This window comes from Columba livia, chromosome 5 (assembly GCF_036013475.1).
Source record: "Columba livia isolate bColLiv1 breed racing homer chromosome 5, bColLiv1.pat.W.v2, whole genome shotgun sequence".
Taxonomy (NCBI): Eukaryota; Metazoa; Chordata; class Aves; order Columbiformes; family Columbidae; genus Columba; species Columba livia.
In genome coordinates this window covers 47,734,028-47,758,633 of record NC_088606.1, presented here as the reverse complement: position 1 = coordinate 47,758,633, position 24,606 = coordinate 47,734,028, and the positions used below count along the sequence as shown (strand labels likewise).

The window sequence follows — 24,606 nt, the reverse complement described above, 5'->3', positions numbered from 1 at the left end:
ATGCCCATCTACAAGAAGGGCCAGAAGGAGGATCCTGGGAACTACGGAGCTTTTAGTCTAACCTCAGTGCTGGGGAAGGTCATGGAGCTGATCATCCTGACTAACATCACATGGCACATACAAGAGAACCATATGATCAGGCCCAGTCAACATGGGTTTATGAAAGGCAGGTCATGTTTAATGAACCTGATCTCCTTCTACGACAAAGTGACCCATGTAGTAGATGAGGGTAAGACTGTGGATGTTGTGTACTTAGACTTCAGTAAGAAGTATACCACAGCATTCTCTTGTCATGGCCTGGATGGGTGTACTCTTTGATGGAGAAAGAACTGGCTGGAGGGCCAGGCCTAAAGAGTTGTGGTGAACAAAACCAAATCCAGTTTGCAGACGGTCACAAGTGGTGTTCCCCAGGGCTCAGTATTGGGTCCAGTTCTGATTAATCTCTTTATCAATGATCTGGAAGAAGGGATTGAGTGCACCCTTAGTAACTTTGCAGACAGCACCAAATGTGGTGGGAGTGTTGATGTGCTGGAGGGTAGGAAGGCCATACAGTGGGAACTGGAGCAGCTGGATCATTGGGCTGTATGAGGTTTAACAAGGCCAAGTGCCGGGTCCTGCACTTGCCTCATAACAACCACAGGTGACGTTACAGTCTTGGGGAAGAGTGACTGGAAAGGTGCCTGGTGGAAAAGGACTGGTGGGGGGGAGGGGATGTTGATTGACAGCTGGCTGAATATGAGCCAGCAGTGTGCCCAGGTAGCCAAAAAGGCCAACAGAATCCTGGCTTGTATCAGGAAAAGTGTGGCCAGCAGGTCTAGAGAAGTGATTGTGCCACTGTACTTGACACTGGTGAGGCCGCACCTTGAATCCTGTGTTTGGTTTTGGGCCCCTCATCATAAGAAAGACATTGAAGTACTAGAGAGAGTGCAGAGGAGGGCAGTGAAGTTGGTGAGGGTTCTGGAGCACAAGCCTTATGAGGAGCAGCTGAAGGACCTGGGGCTGTTTAGCCTGGAGAAAAGGAGGCTGAGGGGAGACCTTATTGCTGTCTACAACTACCTGAAAGGAGGTTGTAGCATGGAGGGTGTTTGTCTCTTCTGCCAAGTAGCAAGTGATAGGACAAGAGGAAATGGCCTCAAGTTGTGCCAGTTAGGTTGGATATTAGAAAAAAATTATTAATGGAAAGGGTTGTCAGGCATTGGAGGAGGCTGCCCAGGGAAGTGGTGGAGACACCATCCCTGTAGGTGTTTAAAAAGTGTTTAGGTGAGGTTCTTAGGGACATGGTTTAGTGCTAGAGTTAAGTTATGGTTGGACTCGATGATCCTGAGGGTCTCTTCCAAATGAAATGATTCTGTGATTACTTATTTGTGTTCTTCTGTGATCCCAGCAACTGTCCATTCAGCATGAAAGTAAGTCAACCAAATGTGTGAGTGTATATTACTAGAAGCAACTTCCTGTCTCAGTTAAGTTTAGATCTCAGGCTCATAGCTGTTGCAGAAATATGACCTTTAAGCAACCAAGTTGGTTAAATTACCGTACGGAGGCAAACTTTGTAAAAAAGGTCACTGGCTTTTGCATAATTGCAGCTGTTGCTGTAACTACTTCTTGTGGAAAAACAATAGCAAATCTTGTTTTGTTTGGCATATCAAGGTGTTTGGATTTCGAAGTGGGGTGAAGTTAATGAGACAATACTGCATTATATAAATGAAAAGTGTGTACCTACTGAAATAGGGTTCAGAGATACAAACCGGTCTTTTCTACACCTCCATGTTTCTAAACATGCAATGATGCTTTAAAACAGAAAAGTGCTTTTATTACGGCCAAACTGCGCTCCAGACTATTGCCTTTAATTTGTATTTACATATTGATGATGCTGTTAATTATGACATTAAACCCATTATGAATTAATGATTAACTGCTGTGAATTCCTTCCAGGTAAATATTTGCCATGTTTAGTGTGTTATGGAGACCATAAAATGGTTCCCAAACAGATTGTGGGGCAGAGATTAATATGCTGGGGAGAACAAGGGAAACTCTTCAGGCTGGAAAGTGCTGGGCAGGGCTGAAAGGAAAATTTCTGCTGCTAAGCTGCAGGTGGGCAAGCGAAAGCTGTGCAGGTGTTAAGCATAGCAGAGGGAAAGACTGTAACAACAGAATGCTGAATGGAATCCAAATATGCTGAGAAATACTACATCTTCAGCTGTTAAGCGTGCTCACTTTTGTCATTTATGTAGAAAAGTAACTGGGATGACACAGAGTGCCTTGTGGTGGAAATAAAAGCTGTTGCTTTTAAAAATGAAATTTGTTACAAGCAGTCTCACTAGCTTTGCTCTAGCCTAAATTCTGAAATCTATAATGGACTGAATTGTGGATTTCTCTCATATCAGCAAGGTCTAAAGTGCAGATGTTGAGCAAAAAGATTCAACACAGACCAGAAGTAGGCTTAGTTAAGGAGTACTCTGTACCAACCTCTTTCCCTACAAAACCTTCCCTAGTTTCTTATCTCTGAGTGGCAAAAGCATGAGCTGCATCTGTCCTGGGCTTTGAATGTTTGTAACCAAATCGAATGGCAGTTGGGTTTCATGAGGATGTAGTCTTTTGCAGAAATACAGGCCCATTTTTGTCTTTGCTCCAAATCTAGTGGTGCCTCAGATGAGGTTTTACTCATTTCAGGATTTTGTGGGACAGAGACTGAGAGGGAAGTGATCAAAGAGTACCATGAATCCTCAGCTGGAGCAGCTTGGGCTTGCTTTGCCACAGCAGCAATGGGGAGGATACAACCCTTCTGTCTGTGTGTATACATGTGTTGGTGCTCACATGTCCATTTACCAACTCTTGGATTTTGCCTTCTGTGTTTTTTAGGGTCAGGAGTTGACTATCCGTCAGATTGCTCTTCTTGGCTTCAGAGACTTGGTCTTGCTAAAAGTAAAGTTGGAAGAAATTCTTCCTCTGGTCCAGACAAAGCTCCCAGCTTCCGTTGTCCAGATGCTGTTAATTCTGCAGGTGGGGAGCCTCTGCTCTTCTTTGACTCCACTTGGGTATCTCAACCTCATTGAACTGATATGAACCCTGAAAAAGAGAATGGGAAGATAGAGAGGGTATGATGAAAGGCAAGTGATGTATCCTTGTTTGGGAGTGGTAAATGTAGAAATTAGAGCTGAATTTGAATGTCCTGAGATTTCCTGGAGACAGGTAAGGAAATCTGTGAAAGAGACAGGTTCTGCTCTTTGATGTTTGTATTTTTCTCAGTACCTCTCCTCCCCAGCTAGGAAGACTCTCAGGACTCTTTTTTTTCACACAAATTTTGATCTTTAAGCTTCTTTGAATGACTCTTTGTACCCTAGTTCTCCTGGTTTCTCAGCCTTGCAATGACAAGGTGAGTCTCCATCACAGTGGATTGTGGAATTTGAACAAGCTGTGGCTGCTGGCTGCCCAACACTGGCCCCTTGGCTGGGATTCTGAGCAGAATCACAGAGCAGTGCTCATGAGAGAAGGAATACCTTTTGTCATCAGGCAAAAATGCTGTATATCTTCCAAAATCCTCTCTCAAAAGAACCAGACCTTCTTCTGTGAGGACTATCTTCTTTATCCAGACCTCAAGAAAATATTTTCAAAGCATGCCAAATACAGCCAAGTATACCAGCTATTTTATCTTTTGTATCACCCAGCCTCAGTGCTCTCCAAAATACTGTATTACAGGTGGTGCTTTGGGTTCCTCTCACTTTTATTTCTTCTCCAACATACCTTATAATGAGTGGTGGGAAACAAAACTTTCTGAAGTACAGCCAAAATTGCCAAGTGGCTAAGCTGATATTTCTGTATGAGTTCTTGCTGTTCTGATGTTCCCAATGACCCAGACTAAAACAGCAGGAGACACTAAAGTGCTAGCTCAATTTCCCTGAAATATTTTAATTAAATAATCTTGGGGGCATTGAGGGTCTCAAAGTGATGTATTTGAGGAAGAAGAGCTTCTTGAGGCTTAGCAGGAAGTTAAGGCTGTGAACAATTTCTGAAATTACTGTTAAATTGGTTAGTGTTACGTTCCATCTTCCCAGCTGTAAGCCAAACTGCAGAGGGTGATTTTCCTGCAGTCCTGCCTAGGAAAAGAACAGTGTTTTGCCCAAGGTATGTTAAGGCATTTCTACAAAGAGATGTTTCCTGGTAGAACTGCCCTGGTATAATTATATTGCTGTAGTTACACTGTGCAAATCTGCAGTGTGAGCATACCTTGTACCATCCTTTCCTTTGGTCAGAAAAAAGACAGCTAGCTGCTCAGTGTTCATAGGGTTACAGCTATGACTTGAAGAAGGAGGTTGACCTGAATGGCACCTGAACCTCCAGTTGGGTTTATCAGCTGTGCTTCTCCAAATGGTCTACCAATATAGTTGGGATATTCTGGTGGAGAGAGATTTGACAGACCCCAGGCTTTATTTAAAAACCTTACTCAAAACTATGTAAGCATAATGTTGACTTTTTATGTTTGAATTTCAGAGTGTCCATGAGCCTGCTGGCCCCAGTGAGGGCTACCTACAGCTGGAAGAACTGGTCAAGCAGGTCATATCGCCGTACCTGTGTTTGTGTGGGGATCGCAGCTTCTCTGGTACCACCTGTTTGCTTGGTAAGACATGTGCATCATACAGAAGCTCTTGTTGGGGTACGCAGGTTGATTAATGTGAGGCGATGTACATCTGTGCTAGAAAATAAGACAGTTCATGACTCCAGGAGAGACAGGAAACAAAGACTAAAATACCCTCTAGAAGGTCCTGATTAATGTTTCTGAATGTAAATTTTTGTGACGGACATTTTATTTCCCATGACTGAATGAACTATTATGGCCCCATGACTGCATAGAAACATGTGTGAAGTCTTCCCTCTCTCTGGATAAAGACTGGATTTTTAAACATCCTGGTCCATGCCTGATGTACTGCTCATACCTCAGTGAGAGTCTGCACCTGCTCCTTCACTGCCTGCACTGTGTCCCTGCTTCCTAGACCACTTTGGCTGCCTGGATTCCCACGCTCACTGCTGCACCAGCCAGCTTTCACAAACAGCAAAACTGTCAGATGCTCATTCTGAGGGATTACAAGTTGTTGTTGTGTTTTGTTTTGTTTGTTTGTGGTTTGTTTGCTTGTGGGGTTTTGGTTTGTTTGGTTTTGTTTTGTTTTGCCTGTTTGTTTCAATGGAATTTTAAATGGTGGATAAATGGGTCTAGGTGATAGAAGGGAGGGGAGGCTTACAGTGGAAAACTTCTCCACATATCGTCCAGGAGCTCTGCTTATACGCACGGCCAGCCAGAAGAGATTGGCTAGCTAAGAAATGGACATGGTGATACTGATCTGATAATCAAGAAAATTTAGAGAAGTAGCAAAGAAAGCTCCAGCATTCCTCTTTTTTATAAGTTTTAGCCTTTGCTTCGATGCAAATTGTAGCAAGCTGGAGACACACAAGCTGTCTTGTACTACACCTTAGCAGCACAGGGGAAAAGATGGTCTTGCAGTAGAAGGACTTATCAGAACTTAGGTGATATGTGCCTGTAATCAGCTCATGGCATTGCCTTAGGCACACTGTGGCTCAGGTTTTTGTTTTTGTGGTTGATGAGCAATTAACAGGGTTTTTTTTGTGCAAGTGAACTTCGTTATATAGTCCAGCATTGATTTACAGACCTGATTGTGAGGTTAAATCTAGACCATGTTCCCTTGTAAAGGTTGAGCTTTGACTAATTTGATTGATGGAGATCTGCATGCTGCTGGGATAGTTTGAAAGGTAGCTGCCTGACCTATACTGAAGTAGTCATTCTGGATTTTGGCCAGCTGAGCAAGGCATTAGTGTCATTAAAAAAAAAATCATCACATGGACTAGCCTTGTAAAGTTTATGTGCCTTAAAGTAATTGTATTTACTTTAATTCTAGCTGTCATTTCTTTGTGTGTATTTCCAAGGTGGCATTTTGCCCCTGTTCCACCCCGTGCTGAGCAGGAGGAAAGGAAGAAAATGTGCTTGCATTACACAACATTGGCAGCAGTGCAGTACTTTTCCACAAATAATCTTGGTGTTTTCAAAGTGCTGCTGTGGAGGTGGTTTATTTTCCTTAAACTTCTTTCTCTTCCTCTCTCTCTCTTTCTGTCACTTTTTTGCTTTCTCAGAACTAATTTCTTCTCTCACTGGACAACCTGTAATGCTGATGAAGCCCAGCAGGTTCCCTGTAGTAGCTTTTTGGTAATGTACTGTTGGGCTTTGGGTGTGCTTGCATTCTCAGCAGATGCTGTGGAGACCCAACTGCGCTCTGGACTGGAGCGCTGAAGATGAACAAGTGTTGAGAAATATGACTGAAGGTGTCTGATCATGGCTGTTAATACACATGAGGCTTTGGCCTGCAAGGCTGCTGTATCTTAAACTTTATTTGAAGTGAGAGAGGAGTGCAGCAGGAAGAGGTGTGAGAGAGGACAGGACAGCTCACAGAGGGGATTCGTGGAGGGCAGTGTCCTCACCTGCTCTTCTGTTACCACCCTTCCTCCTTTGCCTATCTAAAATAGCCAAAACGTGCATTGTAAAGATGGAATATGCTGAAGGGCTCCAGTTGTCTAAGAAAAAATGTTGAAATGGGGAATAGGGAAGAAGATAAAACATTTTCCCTATTCCCTCCATGTATTAAACCAAACATCACTGGTGATTGGAGTTTGCTTAAAAAAGAAGTCTTAAAACCTCCTCCCAGTTTATGTTCCCGGCCATAATGCACCAAAATAGAGATAAAAACGTATAGTTAAACTATGCATGACAGCTCCCTTAAGAGACTGTGGCTGAGAAAGTAAAGGGGAAAAGTAAATCAATAAGTGAATGTTCAGAGTTTAGCTTAATTTTACCTGATTCTCATCATAAAAGATTTAAATTTTGTTGCACAAAAATAGTCTATGGGTGTTTTTTCCTCAAAAGAGTCAAGTCATCCCTCTCTTGAAGAGAATAAACAGTGAGAAATTCCATAGTGTCCATCTCTCTCTTTTGTTACCAGGTCAGTTATATGTAAGCCATTTCTATAGCTAGCTTGCTCTTAAAAACTTCCACTGAGGGCAGCTCCTCAACTCTTCTGTAGGTTTTTGCAGCTCTCACCTTTGGCATTAGAAAACATTGCTTAATGTCATAAGAATGTCTCCGCTACTGTTGTGGGGAGAAAATATGAGCAGAGACCTATCAGGTCTTAACTGATTTAGTAAATTCAGAAGTCAAAACCCAGGCCTATTTCCTTAGTCAAGCTGAAGGTTGAGTAGCCTCAATAGATGGCAACCAAACTGCCATTCCTCTTCTTGTATTAGTGATACAGCACCTGTCCTCCTTTAACTGCCCAGACAAGCTTTCCCAGTCCTACGTCTTACAGCTACAACTTCACGAAAAACATTTGCTGGTGAGGGGAGAATGAAGAATTCTTCTAACTTCTTCCATTGAGTGCCACCAGTCACATGTGCTTCCAACACGTTTCACTGGAGACCTACCCATTTTGCTGTGATAGCAGGATACGGGACCACTCTTGTGCTGCTGGGAAGCTGGATAATACCTGTGGATACATCAGATAAAGTTTGCACTTTAACCTCTTTAGTTTATTTCACACCACCACCACTTTCCTCCTCCCTCCTCTCTCCCAACTTCTGTGAATTTTTATGGTCATGGATGGGCACAGATCAAGGTCTAGGTTATCAAAGGCAATCAGATACTTAAACAGTTGGGTTTCCAAATCCACCAGTGAAATGCTAGCATTTTCGTAGTTGATGGATAAGGCTGTGATAAGAGGAGATGGAGGGGGATTTCATTAATTTTCAAAACTGGCCTTTGCTGTCACTTGGTTAACTCTTTTGCTGTCTTCTACAAGTGTTTTGCACTCAGCTGCATCTGAAGCAGTGTCTGAGTAGCACCCTGTCATCTCAAAAGGTCATGGTGGCACGAAGAATATGGTGAAATGCTGCTATTTCTGGGATAGGAAGTAACAGCTTGACTATAACGGAAAAGAAGGGAGGAGTAGAGTTAAAGTTTAGTTTCTCCAAACTAAAGTATGCACTGGAGATAACGTGCTATCAATGACTTGCCTACTTAAAAAACATGCCTTGTGAATGCTGACCAAACGTGGGTCTGCTTTTAACATAAATATATTCATGCTGGTAACCAGCTGCATGGTTTAAGTGAACAGCAACTGTGCTGCAGCAGCACGAGCCTCAGCACAAACTGCCTGCATGTCTGACCAGATTCCTAGGTGGGTTTGCAACCTGCACTCAATTCTGGGCTCTGCTCGTTGCAGTGTTTCTGGTTTACGGTAGTTACTTCAGTATAGTAAAACTCAGGAGCCTTGCTTTATTTTTTGCATGAGAAGGAGGTCAAGTGCCCCTGTTTCCATTCCGATATAGATTTGAAGGGAAGAGTGTGGCCTTATGAATTACTGTCGGTGTTGCCTTAGATACTAGCAGGTTTTTACAATCTCCATATTCAGGTTCTGATTATATTAAAAAGCTGAATGGTGTCAGACTTTGAAACACTGACATGTGTGTCAGCTCTTGTTCAGTCTGCTAGTCAGCGAGTGTGTGTATGTATGCAATCATGCAAACAAGTACATACATCGTGTATAAACCTATAGTTGATGTAACTAATTATATTAGTTGACGATGTTATCACAGCACCCGAAGATGTGGCAGAAAAGGATCTCAGGATATCTTTGCCAGTTCAGGTGAAGACAGGGTCACCAAGCTGGGCAGGAATATTTTTATATTATTACTTCCTATATTATGCTTGCTCTTAGTGGACTTCAATCTCTCAGTCATCAGGCATGGCTCTGTCAGCAGGACAAAAAGTTTACATATAAAATAGGCACTTTTTTTCTCATGGGATTTTTTTTATTTATCTATTAAGCGAATATCAGGCCATGGCCATGATTTTTCTTTTTCTCATATGTCCTGACTTTTTAGCATAGAATCATTTTGGTTGAAGACACACTCAAGATCATCAAGTCCAACCATAACCTAACTCTGGAGCTAAACCATGTCCCTAAGAAGCTCATCTATATGTGTTTTAAACACCACCACTTCCCTGGGCAGCCTGTTCCACTGCTTCACAACCCTTTCTGTGAAGAAATTTTTCCTAATATTCAATCAGAACTTCAACTGGCACAACTTGAGGCCGTTTCCTCTTGTCCTATCACTTGCTACTCAGGAGAAGACACCAATACCCTCCATGCTACAACCTCCTTTCAGGTAGTTATAGAGAGTCTTTCTTGTAGTGAGCGACCCAAAACTGAACACAGTGTTTGAGGTGCGGCCTCACCAGAACTGAGTAAAGAGGGACAATCACTCCTCTAGACCTGCTGGCCACACTATTCCTGGTACAAGCCAGGGTGCTGTTGGTCTTTTTGGCCACCTGGGCACACTGCTGGCTCATGTTCATCTGGCTGTTCAATACCCCAAGGTCTTTTTCTGCCAAGCAGCTTTCCAGCTGCTCTTCCCCAAGCCTGTAGCATTGCATAGGGCTGTTGTGACCCAAGTGCAGGACCCAGCACTTGGCCTTGTTGAACCTTATACATCTAGCCATGGCCCACTGATCTAGCAAATCAGATCCCTCTGTAGAGCTGTCTTGCCATCAAGCAGATCAAGGCTCCTGCCCAACTTGGTACTGTCTGCAAACTTACCAAGAGTGCACTCGATCCCTTCTTCCAGATCAATGGTAAAGATATTAAACAGAACTGGTCCCAATACTGAGTCCTGGAGAACACCATTCATGACTGGGACCAACTACATTTAACTCCATTCACCACAACTCTTTGGGCCTGGCCCTCCAACCAGGTTTTTATGCAGTGAAGAGTATGCCCGTCAAAGCCATGAGCAATCATTTTTTTTCAGGAGGATGCTGTGTGAAACAGTGTTAAAGGCTTTACTGAAGTCTAGGTACACAAAATCCACAGCCTCTCTCTCATCCACTAAGCAGGTCATCTTGTTGTAGAAGGAGATCAGGTTGGTTAAGCGTGACCTGCCTCTCATAAACCCATGTTGACTGGGCCTGATTGCTTGATTGTCTTGTGTGTGCCGTGTGATGTTAGGATGATCTGCTCCATGACCTTCCCCAGCACCAAGGTTAGACTGAAATGTCTGTTGTTCCCTGGATTCTCCTTCTGGACCTTTTTGTACATGGGTGTCACATTTGCCAACTTCCAGTCAACTGAAACCTCCCCAGTTAGCCAGGACTGCTGATAAGTAATTGAAAGTGGCTTGGTGAGCACCTCTGCCAGTTCCCTCAGCACCATTGGATGGATCCCATCTGGCCCCATACACTTGTGTGTGTTTAAGTGGTATAGCAGGTCGTTAACCATTTCTCTTTGGATTATGTAGCCTTCATTTTGCTCCCCATCCCTGTCTTCTGACTCAGGGGCTGAGTACCTGCAGCACAACTGGTCTTACCATTAGAGACTGAGGGAAAGAAGGAATTTAGTACCTCAGCCTTTCCCTCGTCCTCAGTCACTATGTTTCCCTCTGCATCCACCAGAGGGTGGATATTTTCCTTAGCCCTTCTTTTGTTGCTGATGTGTTTATAGAAGCAATTTTTGTTCCCTTTTACAGCAGTAGCCAAATTCAGCTCTAGTGGAGCTTTGGCCCTTCTGATTTTCTCCCTGCATAACTTCAGGGCCTCCTGAGTAGCCTCCCTCTTCTTCCAAAGTTTATAAATTGTCCTTGTATTCCTGAGTTCTAGCTGAAGCTCTCTATTCAGCCAGACTGGTCTTCTTTCCTGACAGCTTGTCTTTTGGCACATGGGGACCACCTACACTTGCACCTCTAAGATTACCTTCTTGAAGAGAGACCAACCTTCCTGGACTCCTGTGTCCCTCAGGACTGCCTCCCAAGGGACTCTGCCATCCAGCCTTCTAAACAAGTCGAAGTCTTCCCTTCGGAAGTCCAAAGTATCAGTTCTGCTGACCACCTGCCTTACTTCTCCAAGAACAGAAAAGTTGATCATTTTATGATCATTATGCCCAAGGTGACGCATCCTTCTCTGTTTGTAAACAACAGATCCAGTGGGGCTCCTTCCCTAGTTGGCTCACTGACTAGCTATGTTAGGATGTTGTCTTGCATACACTCCAGGAGTGTCATAGATTGTTTCCTCTCTGCTGTGTTGTATTTCCAGCAGACATCTGGTGTGTTGAAGTCCACCACAAGAACAAGGGCCACCGATTGTAAGACTTCTCCCAGCTACCTGCAGAATATTTCATCTGCGTCTTCATCCTGGTTGGGTGGTCTGTAACAGACTCCCACCAGGATATCGCCTTGTTGGCCTTCCCTCTGACTCTTACCCGTAAGCACTCAACCCTATCGTCACCATCTTCAAGCTGCAAACAATCAAAACACTTCCTAACATACAGGGCTACCCCACCTCTTCTCTTTCCTTGCCTTTCCCTTCTGAAGAGTTTATAGCCATCTAATGCAGCACTCCAGTTGTGAGAGGCATCCCAACATGTTTTTGTGGTGGCAACTACGTGGTAGTTTTTCTGCTGCACAGTGGCTTCTCTCTTCTCTTGTTTGTTGCCCATGCTGTATGCATTCATATAGATGCACTTCAGCTGGGCTATTGATCCTGCCACCTTTATAGAGTGAGAAGCCCTAGTTGCTTTGTGAGTATTCTCATGTGCTTCAATGATTTCTAATACATCTATAAACCTTGTGTCTTTGCTACTGCACAGCTCTCCATCCCCTACTTCTGCTGAGACAGCAGACCAAAGGGCCTCACTAGCATGTCATCCCTCAAATGTTGGGTTGCTGCCCTTGGGTTTGTCTCTGCTGTGCCTGGGTTTCTCCACTTCCTCCTTCAAAACTAGTTTAAAGCTCTCTCAACGAATCCTGCAAACTCCTGTCTAAGGATCCTTTTCCCCCTTTGAGACAGGTGCATCCCATTTGTTGTCAGCAGGCCAGGTGTCATGTAAACTAACCCATGATCAAAAACCCCAAAATTCTGCTGGTGACACCAATCCCACAGCCAGGTATTGATTTGGTGGATTTTCCTATATCTTCCCTCATTGTATGCTGCAACTTGGGGGACAGAGGAGAACACTGCTTGTGCTCCTGATCCCTTAACCAGTCATCCCAAGGCCCTCAAGACCCTCTTGATTTGCTTTGGATTGCCCATTGCAGTCTCATTGCTGCCTACCTGAAAAATTAGTAGAGGATAATAATCTGAGGGCCTTGCCAGGGCAGGAAGTTTTCTCTTCACATCTTTAAACCTGGCCCCAGGGAGGCAGCAGACTTCCCTAAGAAGTGGGTCTGGCCTGCATAATGAGCCTTCTGTTCCCTTTAGAAGGGAGTCTCCTATGACCTTGACCTGCTTTTTTTCTTCATAGCAACTGTTTTGATGGAGCATGCAGATTGACTTGTCCCCTGCAGCACCTCCAACTCAGTTGAACCACCTTCCTCAGTGTTGTTGTGTGGTTCCACTTGCAGAGCCTCATACCTGTTGTACAAGGGAACCTGGGAAGGTGGGGTAGTCACAGCAGAGGCACTCCTCTTTCTGCACCAGGCAGGAACATTCTGCCATCGCCCCCTATCCCTCAAGTCACTACATTCCACCATGCAGAGAAGAAGGTAGGGAGTCCTCTGAACTGTGTGTCTTGCCTACATGCTGGGCCTTTCTGAGGGAGGATAGGGTGTGACTCCAGTGGTCTTATTTCCTCTCACACTCCCTGATACTCCCCAACCTACTCACCTCCTCTCAGAGTTCTGTCACTAAGCAGAGGAGTTCCTCTACCTGGTCACACCTCCCACAGCTGTGCTCACTGCTGCCATCTGGTATTGGTGTAAGAGCAGGGCACACCCTGTAGGCTGACACCTGAGTGGAAACTCTTCCCACTGCATCTTGGTCCAGACAGCTGCATCACTTGTGGTGGGGGCTGACCTTATGGTTTTCTGCTGGGTGGATTTTTGGAAGGGCTGCAAGCTGTCCCTGTTTAAATGAAGTATGTTTACATTTTTAACATGTTGTATAGGAACAGAGAAGAACAAAGATTCAGCCCTTGCCTACAAAATCTGCAGCTGTAGAGTCTGGAAAACATTGATGTTTTGCACAGCACAGTTCAGTTTAATCTCCTTAGACCTCTCTAGTCAGTTAAGACACCTCTCCATAGTTAAAAGCCACTTCAGGATAGACATAATATAAATATTAAATCATGGGGCAGGGGAGTGGAATGTACCATTACCTCAAGAGGCTACTGAGCTCTCTTTCTCCTCTCAGCTCAAGAGCTGAACAGCTCTTAAAGGTGTCTGACTTCCTAATGTAGACAGGAAATGGGTACCTAAGTGTGTTTAAATATCTCAGCCTTGGTTGGTCATGTTGCAAATATATAACTGCCTCCACCACATTTTCACAGAAATGAGAAATGAAGAAGCCCTGATAAGTTCTAGTCAAGGTGGAGAAGCAGCTAATGCTAATGACACCAGTGTTATTTCGGCCTTGTCTATGCTTTCCAAGACTCAGGCATGAGCAGCAGCAGAACGCTAATGCAGTATGCTGGGTTTGGTGATGCTTGTGCTGTGCCAGGATGCTTTCCTGCTGCAGCCCTGCCTGCCGCTGCTGACAGAGCTGCCAGGACAGGTCCTGAGTGGAAGAGTGCTTGCATGGCTTCTCCCTTAAATTACTTTTTCCCAATGCCTTCCAAAACTCTGTGGCTTGAGCTGTGGAGACGTGTAAGAGTATATTTACTGTAACTACCCTCAAAAATTATTTGCACATATTCTAAAACATGAAAGAAACCGTTTTGAATTAATATATTACTGACAAAAGCAGGGTGAATTTTTGTCATAGCTTGGCTGCTGCTAGTGATGGAGTTTTGGCTGCTCATCCCTTCTTCCCTGGAACAACACAGAGTTTGTTTTCTGCTTTTTTTCCTGATGCAAGCTTCCAAAACTTTTATAACCTTCAGTGATGACTGCTTTGCTATGCATTTTGTTACTTTCTCTCTTATGCTCTGCAGTCTTGGGGGTAATATTTTGTATGGTTTAAAGACTTCCAACTTTATGAAATGAGACCTTGCACTTCAAAGAAGTTGTAGAGAAACAGAGTCAGGTAGGAAACAGTTTTATCAGCTGCTTTGGAAATAGACCACATGAGGTATTTAACACCACATGGCAATGCTGCATGGTGGTGAAAGACAGACAGTGAAAAGAAATACTGATTCAACCTACTAGGGAAGTGAATTACAGTAACCCAAAGCGCAGACTCAGATTACAGCTTATCTTAAATCTTTCAGTGTCAGAGTTGACATGGTGGTTCATGATATAGGGCTGGGGACTGCCTTGGGTTTGAGTTTTAAACCAGGTGTTTTTCCCCCTTAATGCTTTTGCTGAGCAGATTATAGACCCTGCACCCATCAATTCTGTGTCACCTGTGCTCCCCAAGTACTGCCTGCCTCTTCTGTGCCTTTCCCCATGGGCTCTTGTGGGCTGTTGCTCTGCACTATTAGGTGTTTTCTGTCTAGCCATAAAACCAGGCATGTTTTAAAGTTGATGAAACTTTCTTTTTTCTTGCATAATCTTTGAAAAATACAGCAGGATAATGCCAGCAGAACCACCTTTCCCTAGGCAGCTGGAGAGGCAGCACAGTATAAGGATCAGGAATTTCATTTTGATACCAGCTAATGGCATCTCCTGAGAGAAGTTTTCCAGAGAGAGGGATGGCAACTCAGGTCCTCACTGGATGTTTCTTTGGGGACTTGTGACACTTCAGTGGCACTGATTCTAGTGAACCTGCACATGAGAGCTCTTACGTGGTCCTTACCCGCATGGGTGAGAGAGTACCTTTGCTGCACTCATTACTTTTTGGCTCACATTTCTCACAGGCAGCAGCACCGTTACCTTGCAGCAGGAGGGGAGGTGTCTCCTAATTGGGGGAGCAACAGACCTCCTTTCCAAACCCCCCAGCATTATGAGCACATGAGCACCTGACTCCTCCCAGGTGGTAACGAGGTGGAACGCTGTGGCTGCATGCTGAGTCCTCTCTGTTCTCTGGGGCCAGCCTAGTAGTTTGGGTGATGCTTTATCTGTGCCCTATTGACCTTCTTGCTTCCTTTTTCTCTTCCAGAGAGACGGTATTCTAGATCCCGTCCTAAGATTGGTGTACCAAATTATTCATCTCATGTGGTGACGTGTCGGCAGCCCAGCGAGATGGCCCTGACCCCACTGACAGAGCAGGAGGGTGAGGCTTACCTGGAGAAGTGTGGTAGCATCCGTCGCCACACTGTTGCCAATGCTCACTCAGACATTCAGCTCCTGGCAATGGCCTCCATGATGCACACAGGGATGGTGATTGAGGAGTCAGACAGTACCGACAAATGCCTCCTCCTGCAGCCCAGTTTTAGCCACAGGCAGTGCTCCAGTGAGCCCAGTATCACCGATGGGCCAGAGGGAGTCAAGGCAGCAGGTAGGCAGGACACAGCAGAGCTGAACTGCATGTCTGTCAGCTAGAAGAAGTCGTGCTGAGGAGAGGAGAACTGTATGCGCTAAGCTGGACAAAGCATCATGTCATCCCTGCTAGGAAAAAAGAGAAAAATTTGAGTTATGTTCATGTCATTGAAACAGCCTTGAAGAATCTTACGGCTCTTTGGGAATACTCTCTAGATTTGTTTTTCTTACCTGTCAGGGATCATTGTTGATGGAGGTAGCAGGCTGCTCCTAAATGAGCACTGAAGGCTGCAAACATTTCGCTGTTGAACAGTCCAGTCTACTTTCTGTAAGCTTTCTTCCTCTACTAGTCCAAACTCTTTGGCCTGAGGTTTCCTTGTTTCTTTGGTATGATACAAATTAGCCTTTTTTATTTTCTTCATCTTTCTCAGCTTTGCACTGCTTGTTTGCTCTTTGTTCCTGCAACAGAGAGCTCTGTGCTAAATGTTCTCTTTGCTTCTGGCACTAGGCTGGTGATGGCTGACGACTGCATTTTTATCTTTTAAAGTTGTACTCAGGGATGAAACCATTTGCATCCTGCAGAAAGATCTGCTCACGTGCCTTGTGAGACAGTTCACTTTGCCTACCATGAGAATGGATGAAAAATACAAATCCAAACAAATCAGACTTTTTTTCCCAGGCCTGAAGAGAACTGAGTATACATGGAGTTGCAGCTGAGTACTTCGTATGTACTTTTTTTGGTTCCAGTCATATGTTTGGGGCTGATGGTGAAAATTGGGTGCAAAGGAGGAGTGGATATGTAGATTTGGAGCAAAATATAGTCATGACATTTGGCATCAATTTGCTGGTGGTGGTAGGGCTATAATGAAACGAGAAATCTAAATGGATTCCTTTGGGAAGGAGGCACTGGGTGGAGTCTGCACTTGTGCGAGAAGCAAAAAGGTGCTTCTCAGCACTGGACTGTCACGGTTCAAGATCAGGAGGTGATGAACAGGATTGCATCCTTGGGCTGCTCTGGTACTTCTAGCACTTGCAGATTTTGTGACACCAAAGATAAACAGTGGGGTATAGAAAGGAGCCCTGTCTCAGTAGTGTATTCATGAAGTGCTCCTGACCTCCAGTGATATCTGACTCAGCACAGTGTTGTTTTTAAGGTAAAGCACTTTGCAGCAGTCTTGGTTTTTATTTTGAAGATTAGGAGTGGGTTCAGTTTGCAAGTGTCTGTTTCAGGCACTACAATCTGCAGTGTCTGCTTTGTAGCATCACTTGCTGCTCAAATACTGTTTCTATGGGAACAGAACCAATCTATTAGAGCAGTCCCCTGGGACACTCTGCTGATGTCTTGCTAAGCAGATTTACAAGTGTAGTTACAAGCTTAGAGGTGAATTGAAATGCTGCCTTAAATGTCAAATCCTATTAAAAATGTGGATATAACACCACTGCCACTTTAATCTAGTCCCTGTGGTACTGACTGTAAATAAGTCAGTCTTGACAAGAAAATACAAGGTTAGGATGAACCCTCAGGATATTTTTTTCCATGCTATGACATTAACTGCAGAATTTGCGTTGCTTCTATTGGTCATTAAACATGTTCTTCTCCACTGGTTGTACCGAGAGTACAGCTCTGACCTGTCAGGATTTGGCCTTAGTAGCATGTGCAGCAAAAAGAAAGCAGATTATCATTTGGTAACAAAGCATCAAAAATACCAGCGATGAGCATAAGTCACACAGCCTTCATAAACAAGGGTGTTGCTTTGTCTTTTGTGGTTTGCAAATGTTGAAAGAGATACTTGAAAGGGCCTGCTTTTTCTTGCAGTTACCTAAGGCACCCTAACTGTTGGGGAAATACTGAGTCTTTTGACCACCAGCTGAGCTTACATGTTGAAGAACAGAGTGCTGGCTGCCTCCTCCTTGGAGCATGGAGGGTCCAGGTAGATGTGGCTTTAAGCAGTCTTCGCTTCAGATAGATTCTATGATAAATTACCCTCCAGTCCATAAATTGGACTGACCAGGTGAACTTATTTGTTGTCATTTGCTGCAGAGTGGACATATATTGTGGTGGAGCTTCAGAATCTCTGTGGCAGCAGCCAAACCTAGTAGACCATGCTGGTCTCATCTTGTGGTCCCTCCAGCATGGGGCAGATTATGGGATCCTGTGTAAAAAGAATTTTTTTGGCCCCTTGTAGTGATTTAAAGCCTTCTCTTAGTCACAATGGGACATGTGGGGAAGTGATCACCTTGCAGCATTTCAGTTCACTTGTATGAATGTTTTTCTTCTTCCTGTTTTTCATCTAACCCATTTGCCTTCTGTGAATACCCAAACCATTTGGATTAGTGAGCAGTGCTTTCTTTTATGGTAAAAATTAGGATGATTTATTTATTTTCTGACATACTCTTGCATAATCTCTAGGGCTAATAGGAATCCACTCCTAGTTTTAACTTGCATTTCTTTTGTTTTGCATGTAAGTATAATTTGAATTATTTTGATTTTGTGTCTGTTACTTTGCCAAAATTTGCACCAAGCCATTTTGAATCGTGCACTTACTTGGTTGGTTTTGTTTTTTTTTAAGGAAAATTAAAGCTGATGGCTTTACTTTCTAAACTGAAGTAAACAAAACTTGTTTTATAAACCACACTGGGGGTCTGGTCTTGAGCACCACTTTTACAACCACAGGAGATGCACAAGCTTCTGTAAGCCCATCCATTTTACATGCAGACTGGCTCAGAAAGCTGCACCCTGCAGCTGTCATGATGGCAGTGCAATACTGGCACCTCAGGACCATGGGGGTGGACTTGGGGGCAGCGCTGAGGGGCCACCCTCTGCTGAGGAGGCTCTCAGCCTGCAGCAGCTCAGTCCGCTGGAAGCAAAGAATCTGTCCCAGGGCCAGAGCCTTGGCATGAGAAACATTTTCATTCTCAGGGTTCTGCTCTGGGGTTATACTTGTTCACTGTTCACCATGTCACACAGACGTGATAGGGACGCAGGGCAGGTCTCTTCTACCCTCATGGTCAATCCACTTGAGAAAACCTCCTGTAAGAGCTGTCAGAACATGAAGAAGAGATTTCTCTCACCACCTCCCAAATTCTGTCTGTTACCTTCTAACCAGGTAATTGCCTAGATTGAGTCACTTCCCATCACACCAAATCTGTATTTTTACTTCTTAAGGTAAGTGATTTATTCTTAGTACAACTGACCTTTTTCCTGACATCCCCCATAGGCAAGCAGCATGTTTTTATTGCTAGCAAGCAGAGCTTTTTCATTGCCCAGATGGGTGGGCAGCAATCTGGTTGTTGTTTGGTGATGGTTTTTTTGTTGTTTTTGTTTGGTTGTTTTTGTTTGGTTGTTTTGGGTTTTTTGTGTTATTGTTTTCTAAAGAAATCCAATAGATCTTGGTGCTGGCACTGGTTGCATCAGAGGGAGCACTGCAGCGTTTGGATGTAGGGTGTTGCACTTTCTTTTTAGTTCCGAATGACAATGGCTTCCCCTGGAAGGAATGCTCTTGATGTTTACAAACCTGAGTAAACAGACTGAAAATGCTTGGCCCTTGCAGGCAGCCTGTGTGTCCAAGAGAACAGAAATGGAGTGTCTAGTGAGGGACAGACTATGGTGTTTATGGTTTACTTACTTACGTGAACTTCTTAATTCTGCTGTAGATCTAGAGTAGCCGGTTTCTCTAGCTGGATTCCCTGTTCCTTCCCAACCTGGCTCCATCCCCATGTCAGCAACAGGTCTCCTGGGCCAGGCACACACTGTGTATTGTGTATGAGGGTTTCCAGCAAGAGAAAGGAGAGTTAAGTTGTATAGAAACTCAGCCAAAGTTGGTGACACTGATTTGCACCCAGTTGCCAGAATCAGAACTGCATGTTTTGTGCTAAGAGCACAAGCTGCTGTTTCCTGCCTGCACTGCAGGCTGCAGATGGGGCCTTGCTGTGACACTCACGCCCTGTATGGGTCTTTCTCAGAAAAGGCTGAAGAAGGGTGACTTCTAAGTATCAGTGCTATACAAGCGAAAGTAAACTCCTCTCCTCATTCACAACTGAAACTTAGAGGCAGATAAAAATCTATTTAGCCAGCAGAAGCAAGTGATTATGTTTTATCCACTGATTTTACTGCAGCAGGTACCTATCCATGCCATGAGGCTGGGGCCTGTCCTCCCCAAGCCAGAGTCAGGCTCTTTCCATAACCCTGCGAGTCTTCCAGGCACTTTGGTCAGTGGCGTGTCTTCAATAGGCTGGAAAGTAGGCTGGGAAGATGCATCCTCCTGTTGGCCTGCCCTTTGTGGTAAGCCACCCATTCCTGATAGGAATGTGTGCTTTATATCAAGGCACAAATTTGGCATCTCAACTCCGAAAAGAGGTGGGGTACCAGGTTGCCTGCGCTCCCTGGCTGCCCTCTTCCCCTGGGTCTCCGCAGAGCCTGCACCACTTCCCATGTGAAGCGGCCTGGCATTGGAGCTCAGGAAAGCAGGTGAGGAAGCAAGACTTACCCCAGCATGGATGGCCCATGGAGCCCAGGTTGTTTTCCAGGGGGACATGAACTGGAAATTCAGCCCACAGCTTGTTTCTCACTCACAAACGCTCCAGCTCCATCGCAATGTCACCACACATTTTCCTCTTAATTCAAAGTGAGGAGAGTGTGGCTAGTATTTGGTATCTCCCTGGGCAAAGAGGAGATAATTATTCATCCTATTCATTTTCCAAATGTTGAATGAGGATCTGGCAGCACAACAATGGGATTTTATTACTTATTTGGAAAGAGCATACTGTCGGCCTTGCTATCCCAACTGTGTGGGATATACTCAACCATTATTCCCACCTTGGAGAGTAAGTACTGTGTAATTGTTCTGCTAGCTTACATCTCCCTTTTCAGGGAGTGCCCCAAGCACTTCTCCAGGTCTAGTGAAAACTGTCCTAAGTACACAAGAAGCAGCAATTTGGGGTGTATTAGTAGTTTGGGCTGCATTTCTCCAGTTCAAATGATAAAAAGGAATGGCAATTCCAGTGAGGAAATAAGAGAACTGAAAATTGTTGTTATTAATCAGTTTTGTATGGCCAGCACACTCTCTGGGCCACACATAATGGTGCACATGTAGGAGGCATATCTGTGTGGGAGAATGCATGGAAGAGGGCAAGAAAGAAGAAACAGGTATAGAAAATAGCTGAGTAGATTAATATTTTCCCAGATAATTAGTATAACAGAAGGTAGGGTAGAGGCTCAATTACAGTTTGGTTATCAGATTTTTCAATGAGCAAAAGGAAAGCAAACTCCATAAAAAACAAACCTAAAAATAAAATGGCTTGAAGGGTCTCACCTAGTCATAATCCTACCATAGTAGAGAGCAGCTTTGCAGCAGCTATAAATTGCAGCAATATTCAGGGAGTTGCTGTTTGAAGTGTTTGTCATTAGGCTTCAGACCTAACTCACACTTAGGCCAAGAGCTAGTTTGCAGTTCTTGTGGCATAATTGATATAGACTATGCAGTAACAACCTCTGTTACATTGGAAAATAGATTCAAGTCACAGAATCATTTTTTCTGATTTCAGAATTTATGAAGACAGCTGCACTGGCTCATACCCAGGAATTTTATGCAATTGCTATAATAATTAAATTTTCTTTCTTTTTTTTTTTTTTTTTTTTTTACGTGAAAGCATGAGCTCTGTGAGCTCATGGGGCTCCTCTAAGAGCAGGTAGGCCAGTTACAAGTTGCTCAGGGTTCAAGACATTACTGCACCAGGACCACCAGGAAAGTAACAGAATTTGTATATATTAAATGTCATTAAATAAACCACAGCATCTGTACCATAGATCACCTACCCTGTAGGCCTCTTAGACTGATTTTTGCCAGTTATTGGTGAGCAAGCCCTCTTTTCCACTCTGGGTTTTTAATCTACTTCACACTAGATGCTTATCGACTAACATGCGTCCATGGTTTTTGCAGCAGTAAGAAGTCCTCCCTTGTCTCCTGCGTATCTGTCTCTACCAGGCAGCTTCACTACTACAAGTGCTAAACCTGCTGTCTTTCTGCAGGCTCAGCTCAAGCCAGTGAGTTATCATTTATTTGCTCTGTGGTTGGATGTAAGAGATGAGAGGGTGGGAGAGGCTGTTCAGAAGCGGGGGACTGATGGTACATGTGAAAAGTCCCACTGAGGTGGTATATGCACTATTTTTACAAGAAACATCCTGCTCTAATCCTCCTCTTTGTCTCCTTTGGTGAGGATGGGAGGGGAGCTCCAGTATGCATTTGGGACTTTGAATCTCAAGGATTCATAATGACTCTCCTTAACAAGTTTGAGTGAGTGCTGAGGAGAGATGAGTGGATTTCTTGTGATTTTTTTTTTTTTTTTTTTTTTCCCTCAGGAGACAGTGGTGAGCAGCTGTTACATGCTGAGAATCACTGCATTTGGTAGTGCAGATAGGACTCCTCTGAGCTCTTCTGTTCAGGCTGGTGCTAGATACCATCAGTTTATTTTCTGGCTCTTAAATGTTAGACATCTTTCTTCCTTGAAAGCTCAGCGGCAGACTGGACACATACTGCCCACTGCACTCATAGTCCTGGTTAAAAGTAGTGGCTCATCCTTAACAGCACTATGGCAAAAAGTGGCTGCCACCATCTAGTCATTCCTCCATCAGAGCATCCCCATGTCTTTAAAAGTCCAGCTCTTTGAAATGAAAATAAATGCCCAAGGAAATGAGGCCTGACAGCATTTGCCAAGAGCTTGCTCCTAGTTTATAGTGAGTAAGCTGGCGTGAACAAGACACCCACGCTTGTCAGCCAAACAACTGAAAAAGTCCATCTTTAAGAGCTTATTTCTTTGATTTTCCCCAGTGCTTAATCTAATCCACTGGCTGTCTGCATCGTTATTGCTGTCCTCCTTTGCTCCTGGTTTATAATGTGGAATGGAAATTGGTTAAGAGCTGCACCCTCCCCCCACACCCCCCCTTCTTTTTTTTCCTGAGTAATTGTCATGATTAGCTGATTCACCTGCAGAGGGAGTGATGCCTTCAGAGGGCAGCAGCAGGCCTGTGTCCACACCTCCTCTGGCTTGGCAGTGGTTATGAAGCTGTCTGTAAAACAGTGAGAATGTTCTGAGTTGGAAGCATCAAGCATCATCGAGCCCAACTCCTGTCCCTACATAGGACAACTCCACAGCTCACACCATGTGTCTGAGGGAGTTGTCCAGTCTCTTCTTGAATTCTGTCAGGCTTGGGGCTGTGACAGCTCCCTGGGGAGCCTGTTCCAGTGCTCCACCCCCCTCTGGGTGAAGAAGCTTTTCCTAATGTCCAACCTGAACCTTCCCTGGCACATCTTCCTGCCATTCCCTCGAGTCCCTTCAGACACTCCTATCTGTATGGGCTGTGGAGAGGCAAGTGGAGCAGAATTAGTCTTTTGAAGGAGTGGATATGTTGTAGATGCTTCTTCCTACATTGCTCCTTCATGGTTGCCCTTAGAGGGGGAGCTGCAAATGGGCTTTTGAGAGCCGTAGAGAAAAGCAAATTTGTTCTTTGTCACTTCCCTGTCCCTTGCCCTGTTTGCAAACTAGCCCTTCCTTCCCCTTGGCTGGCACCCCTCACCTCCTGTACCCCCTGTGTGTGCACTGGTGCGCTGCAGTGCATTTAGCTCAGGAGCTGTGCCCAGTTTGTGCTATGCATAGAGACGCAAAGTGGCTCTGAAAGCAGGTAAGTTAATTTTGTCAGTGCTGGAGAGGATGTGCACGGTGTTACTGCAGAAAATGTGGGTTTGGGAGGAGGAGGGCAGAACGTATGGGCTTGCAAGGGCTCCAGACGCTTCACACCACCACCACCTTCTGGCACTGCTTGTGGTGAAAGTAAGGTGTGTGTGTAGGAGATGAAGCTTTTGGGTCAGCAACAGCCATGCCCATACTCACTTAAAACTTTCCCATCCTGATCCACCTTCCTGAGACTACTAATTGGTGTTCTTTTTCTCGCTAAAGTTAATAAAGCCATGTTTACCTCGATATTGCAGATCCAGCAAAGTGTCTGTAAGTGTAACCAGTGGAAACCAGTGAACAGAAGTCCATGGCTGCCCTGCATGGCTCACTGCCAGGGTACAAATTTTCTCCAACCACAGGATGTTTCAGGGGAGTTTCAACCGCAATGGTGTCCAAACTGGGAGACCTAAACCAGTTCAGTGGTTTTGGTTGTGCCTTTAGATCATACATATCAAATGCTACTAGCAGGTTTTGCAATCATCCTTTCATAGACAATTGTGTCAAAATGTTGGCTGAGATGTGGCTGCTGTAGCATCAAAGCAGGCTTGTATTGAACAGGCAAGGCAGCTTTTAGTGAAGGGATAGCCACCTGCAGAAGTGGGACTAATGTGGTCCTGCCATTAATGATGGAATCATCTTCTGCCTCAGACACAGATAATAGATACTGAAAACTGCAGCTCTGTTAGCAAGCTGCCCATCAGAAACAAACTGTTAAAGGCTTGATGGGGAAGGTCAATTATTTAGGTCACTGGACAGCAGGGGAGTCTGGTATGTGGAGAAACCATCCATTGGCTTTTCAGGGGTTCATCAGGCAGCTGGATGCAAGTTTATCTTGTGACCTTGAAGGGAAGCAAGTAAATAGGATGGTTAAATTAATCGTAACAGATCAGCTTGCTTATCTGAAGGACAATCAATAGAGTGTAACAACATAGATAGCTGTAAGGGTTGAAGGTCACACTGCAAAGGGGAAAAACCATTTCTGTCTTGCTTTTTATCAGAATTGCTTCTTCAGAGGTATTCCTTTCTGCACTACTTGCCATCACTCAGTGATGAGCAGTGGCATCAGGGTCCTTGTCTAAGAAATGGTGTCTGGGAAACTGGACAGGCAAATAAATTTGTAAAGACATCAAATGAAAGTCTGTGCAGGTAAGCATCCCTCCCTGCCCCCCGAGACACAGATTTTGTGGGTACTGAGAAATCTAAGGCTAGGGGAAAGGATAGATTTTGTATGTGTTTGTGTTACTGTATGCTCTGGGATTAACAGCAGAGGTGTGAAGGCACATCCATGTTGCCCTTCTCATGCATCAAAAGTGACAGGAACAAAGCCTGAGTTCATTCATGGCTTTTCTTTTCCAGACTAAAATGACACCACTCTTTGAAAAAGGTGGGGAGAAAGTGTGTGGTTTTGTCTGTGGAAAGCCTTGACTTGGTAAAGAAGTTCTGCCAAGGTAAAAAAAAAGGTCTCCCTGCTAGGTG

The 24,606-nt window shown here is 44.4% G+C and overlaps 1 protein-coding gene and 1 long non-coding RNA gene across 9 annotated transcripts in view; one reads left to right on the top strand and one right to left on the bottom strand.

The window, feature by feature from the left end:
- Positions 1–18,001, top strand: part of PRR5L (proline rich 5 like) — an 84,296-nt gene extending 66,295 nt beyond the window's left edge. For 5 of the 8 annotated variants that reach the window (XM_065064848.1, XM_005500239.3, XM_065064851.1 and 2 more), the window contains 3 exons: positions 2,860–3,000; positions 4,489–4,615; positions 15,080–18,001. In XM_065064848.1, the coding sequence (XP_064920920.1) occupies positions 2,860–3,000; positions 4,489–4,615; positions 15,080–15,462 (651 nt within the window). In that variant the 3' untranslated portion in view covers positions 15,463–18,001. The other 3 variants (XM_065064854.1, XM_065064853.1, XM_065064852.1) reach the window with 3 other exon arrangements.
- On the bottom strand, positions 2,934–24,352 carry LOC110357280 (uncharacterized). The gene is made up of 5 exons (XR_010473039.1): positions 22,383–24,352; positions 15,205–20,057; positions 7,480–7,541; positions 4,567–4,690; positions 2,934–3,066 (listed from the first exon to the last, which is right to left on the bottom strand). It is a non-coding gene; the product is annotated as an uncharacterized LOC110357280 (long non-coding RNA).
- Between the last annotated feature and the right edge of the window lie 254 nt (positions 24,353–24,606).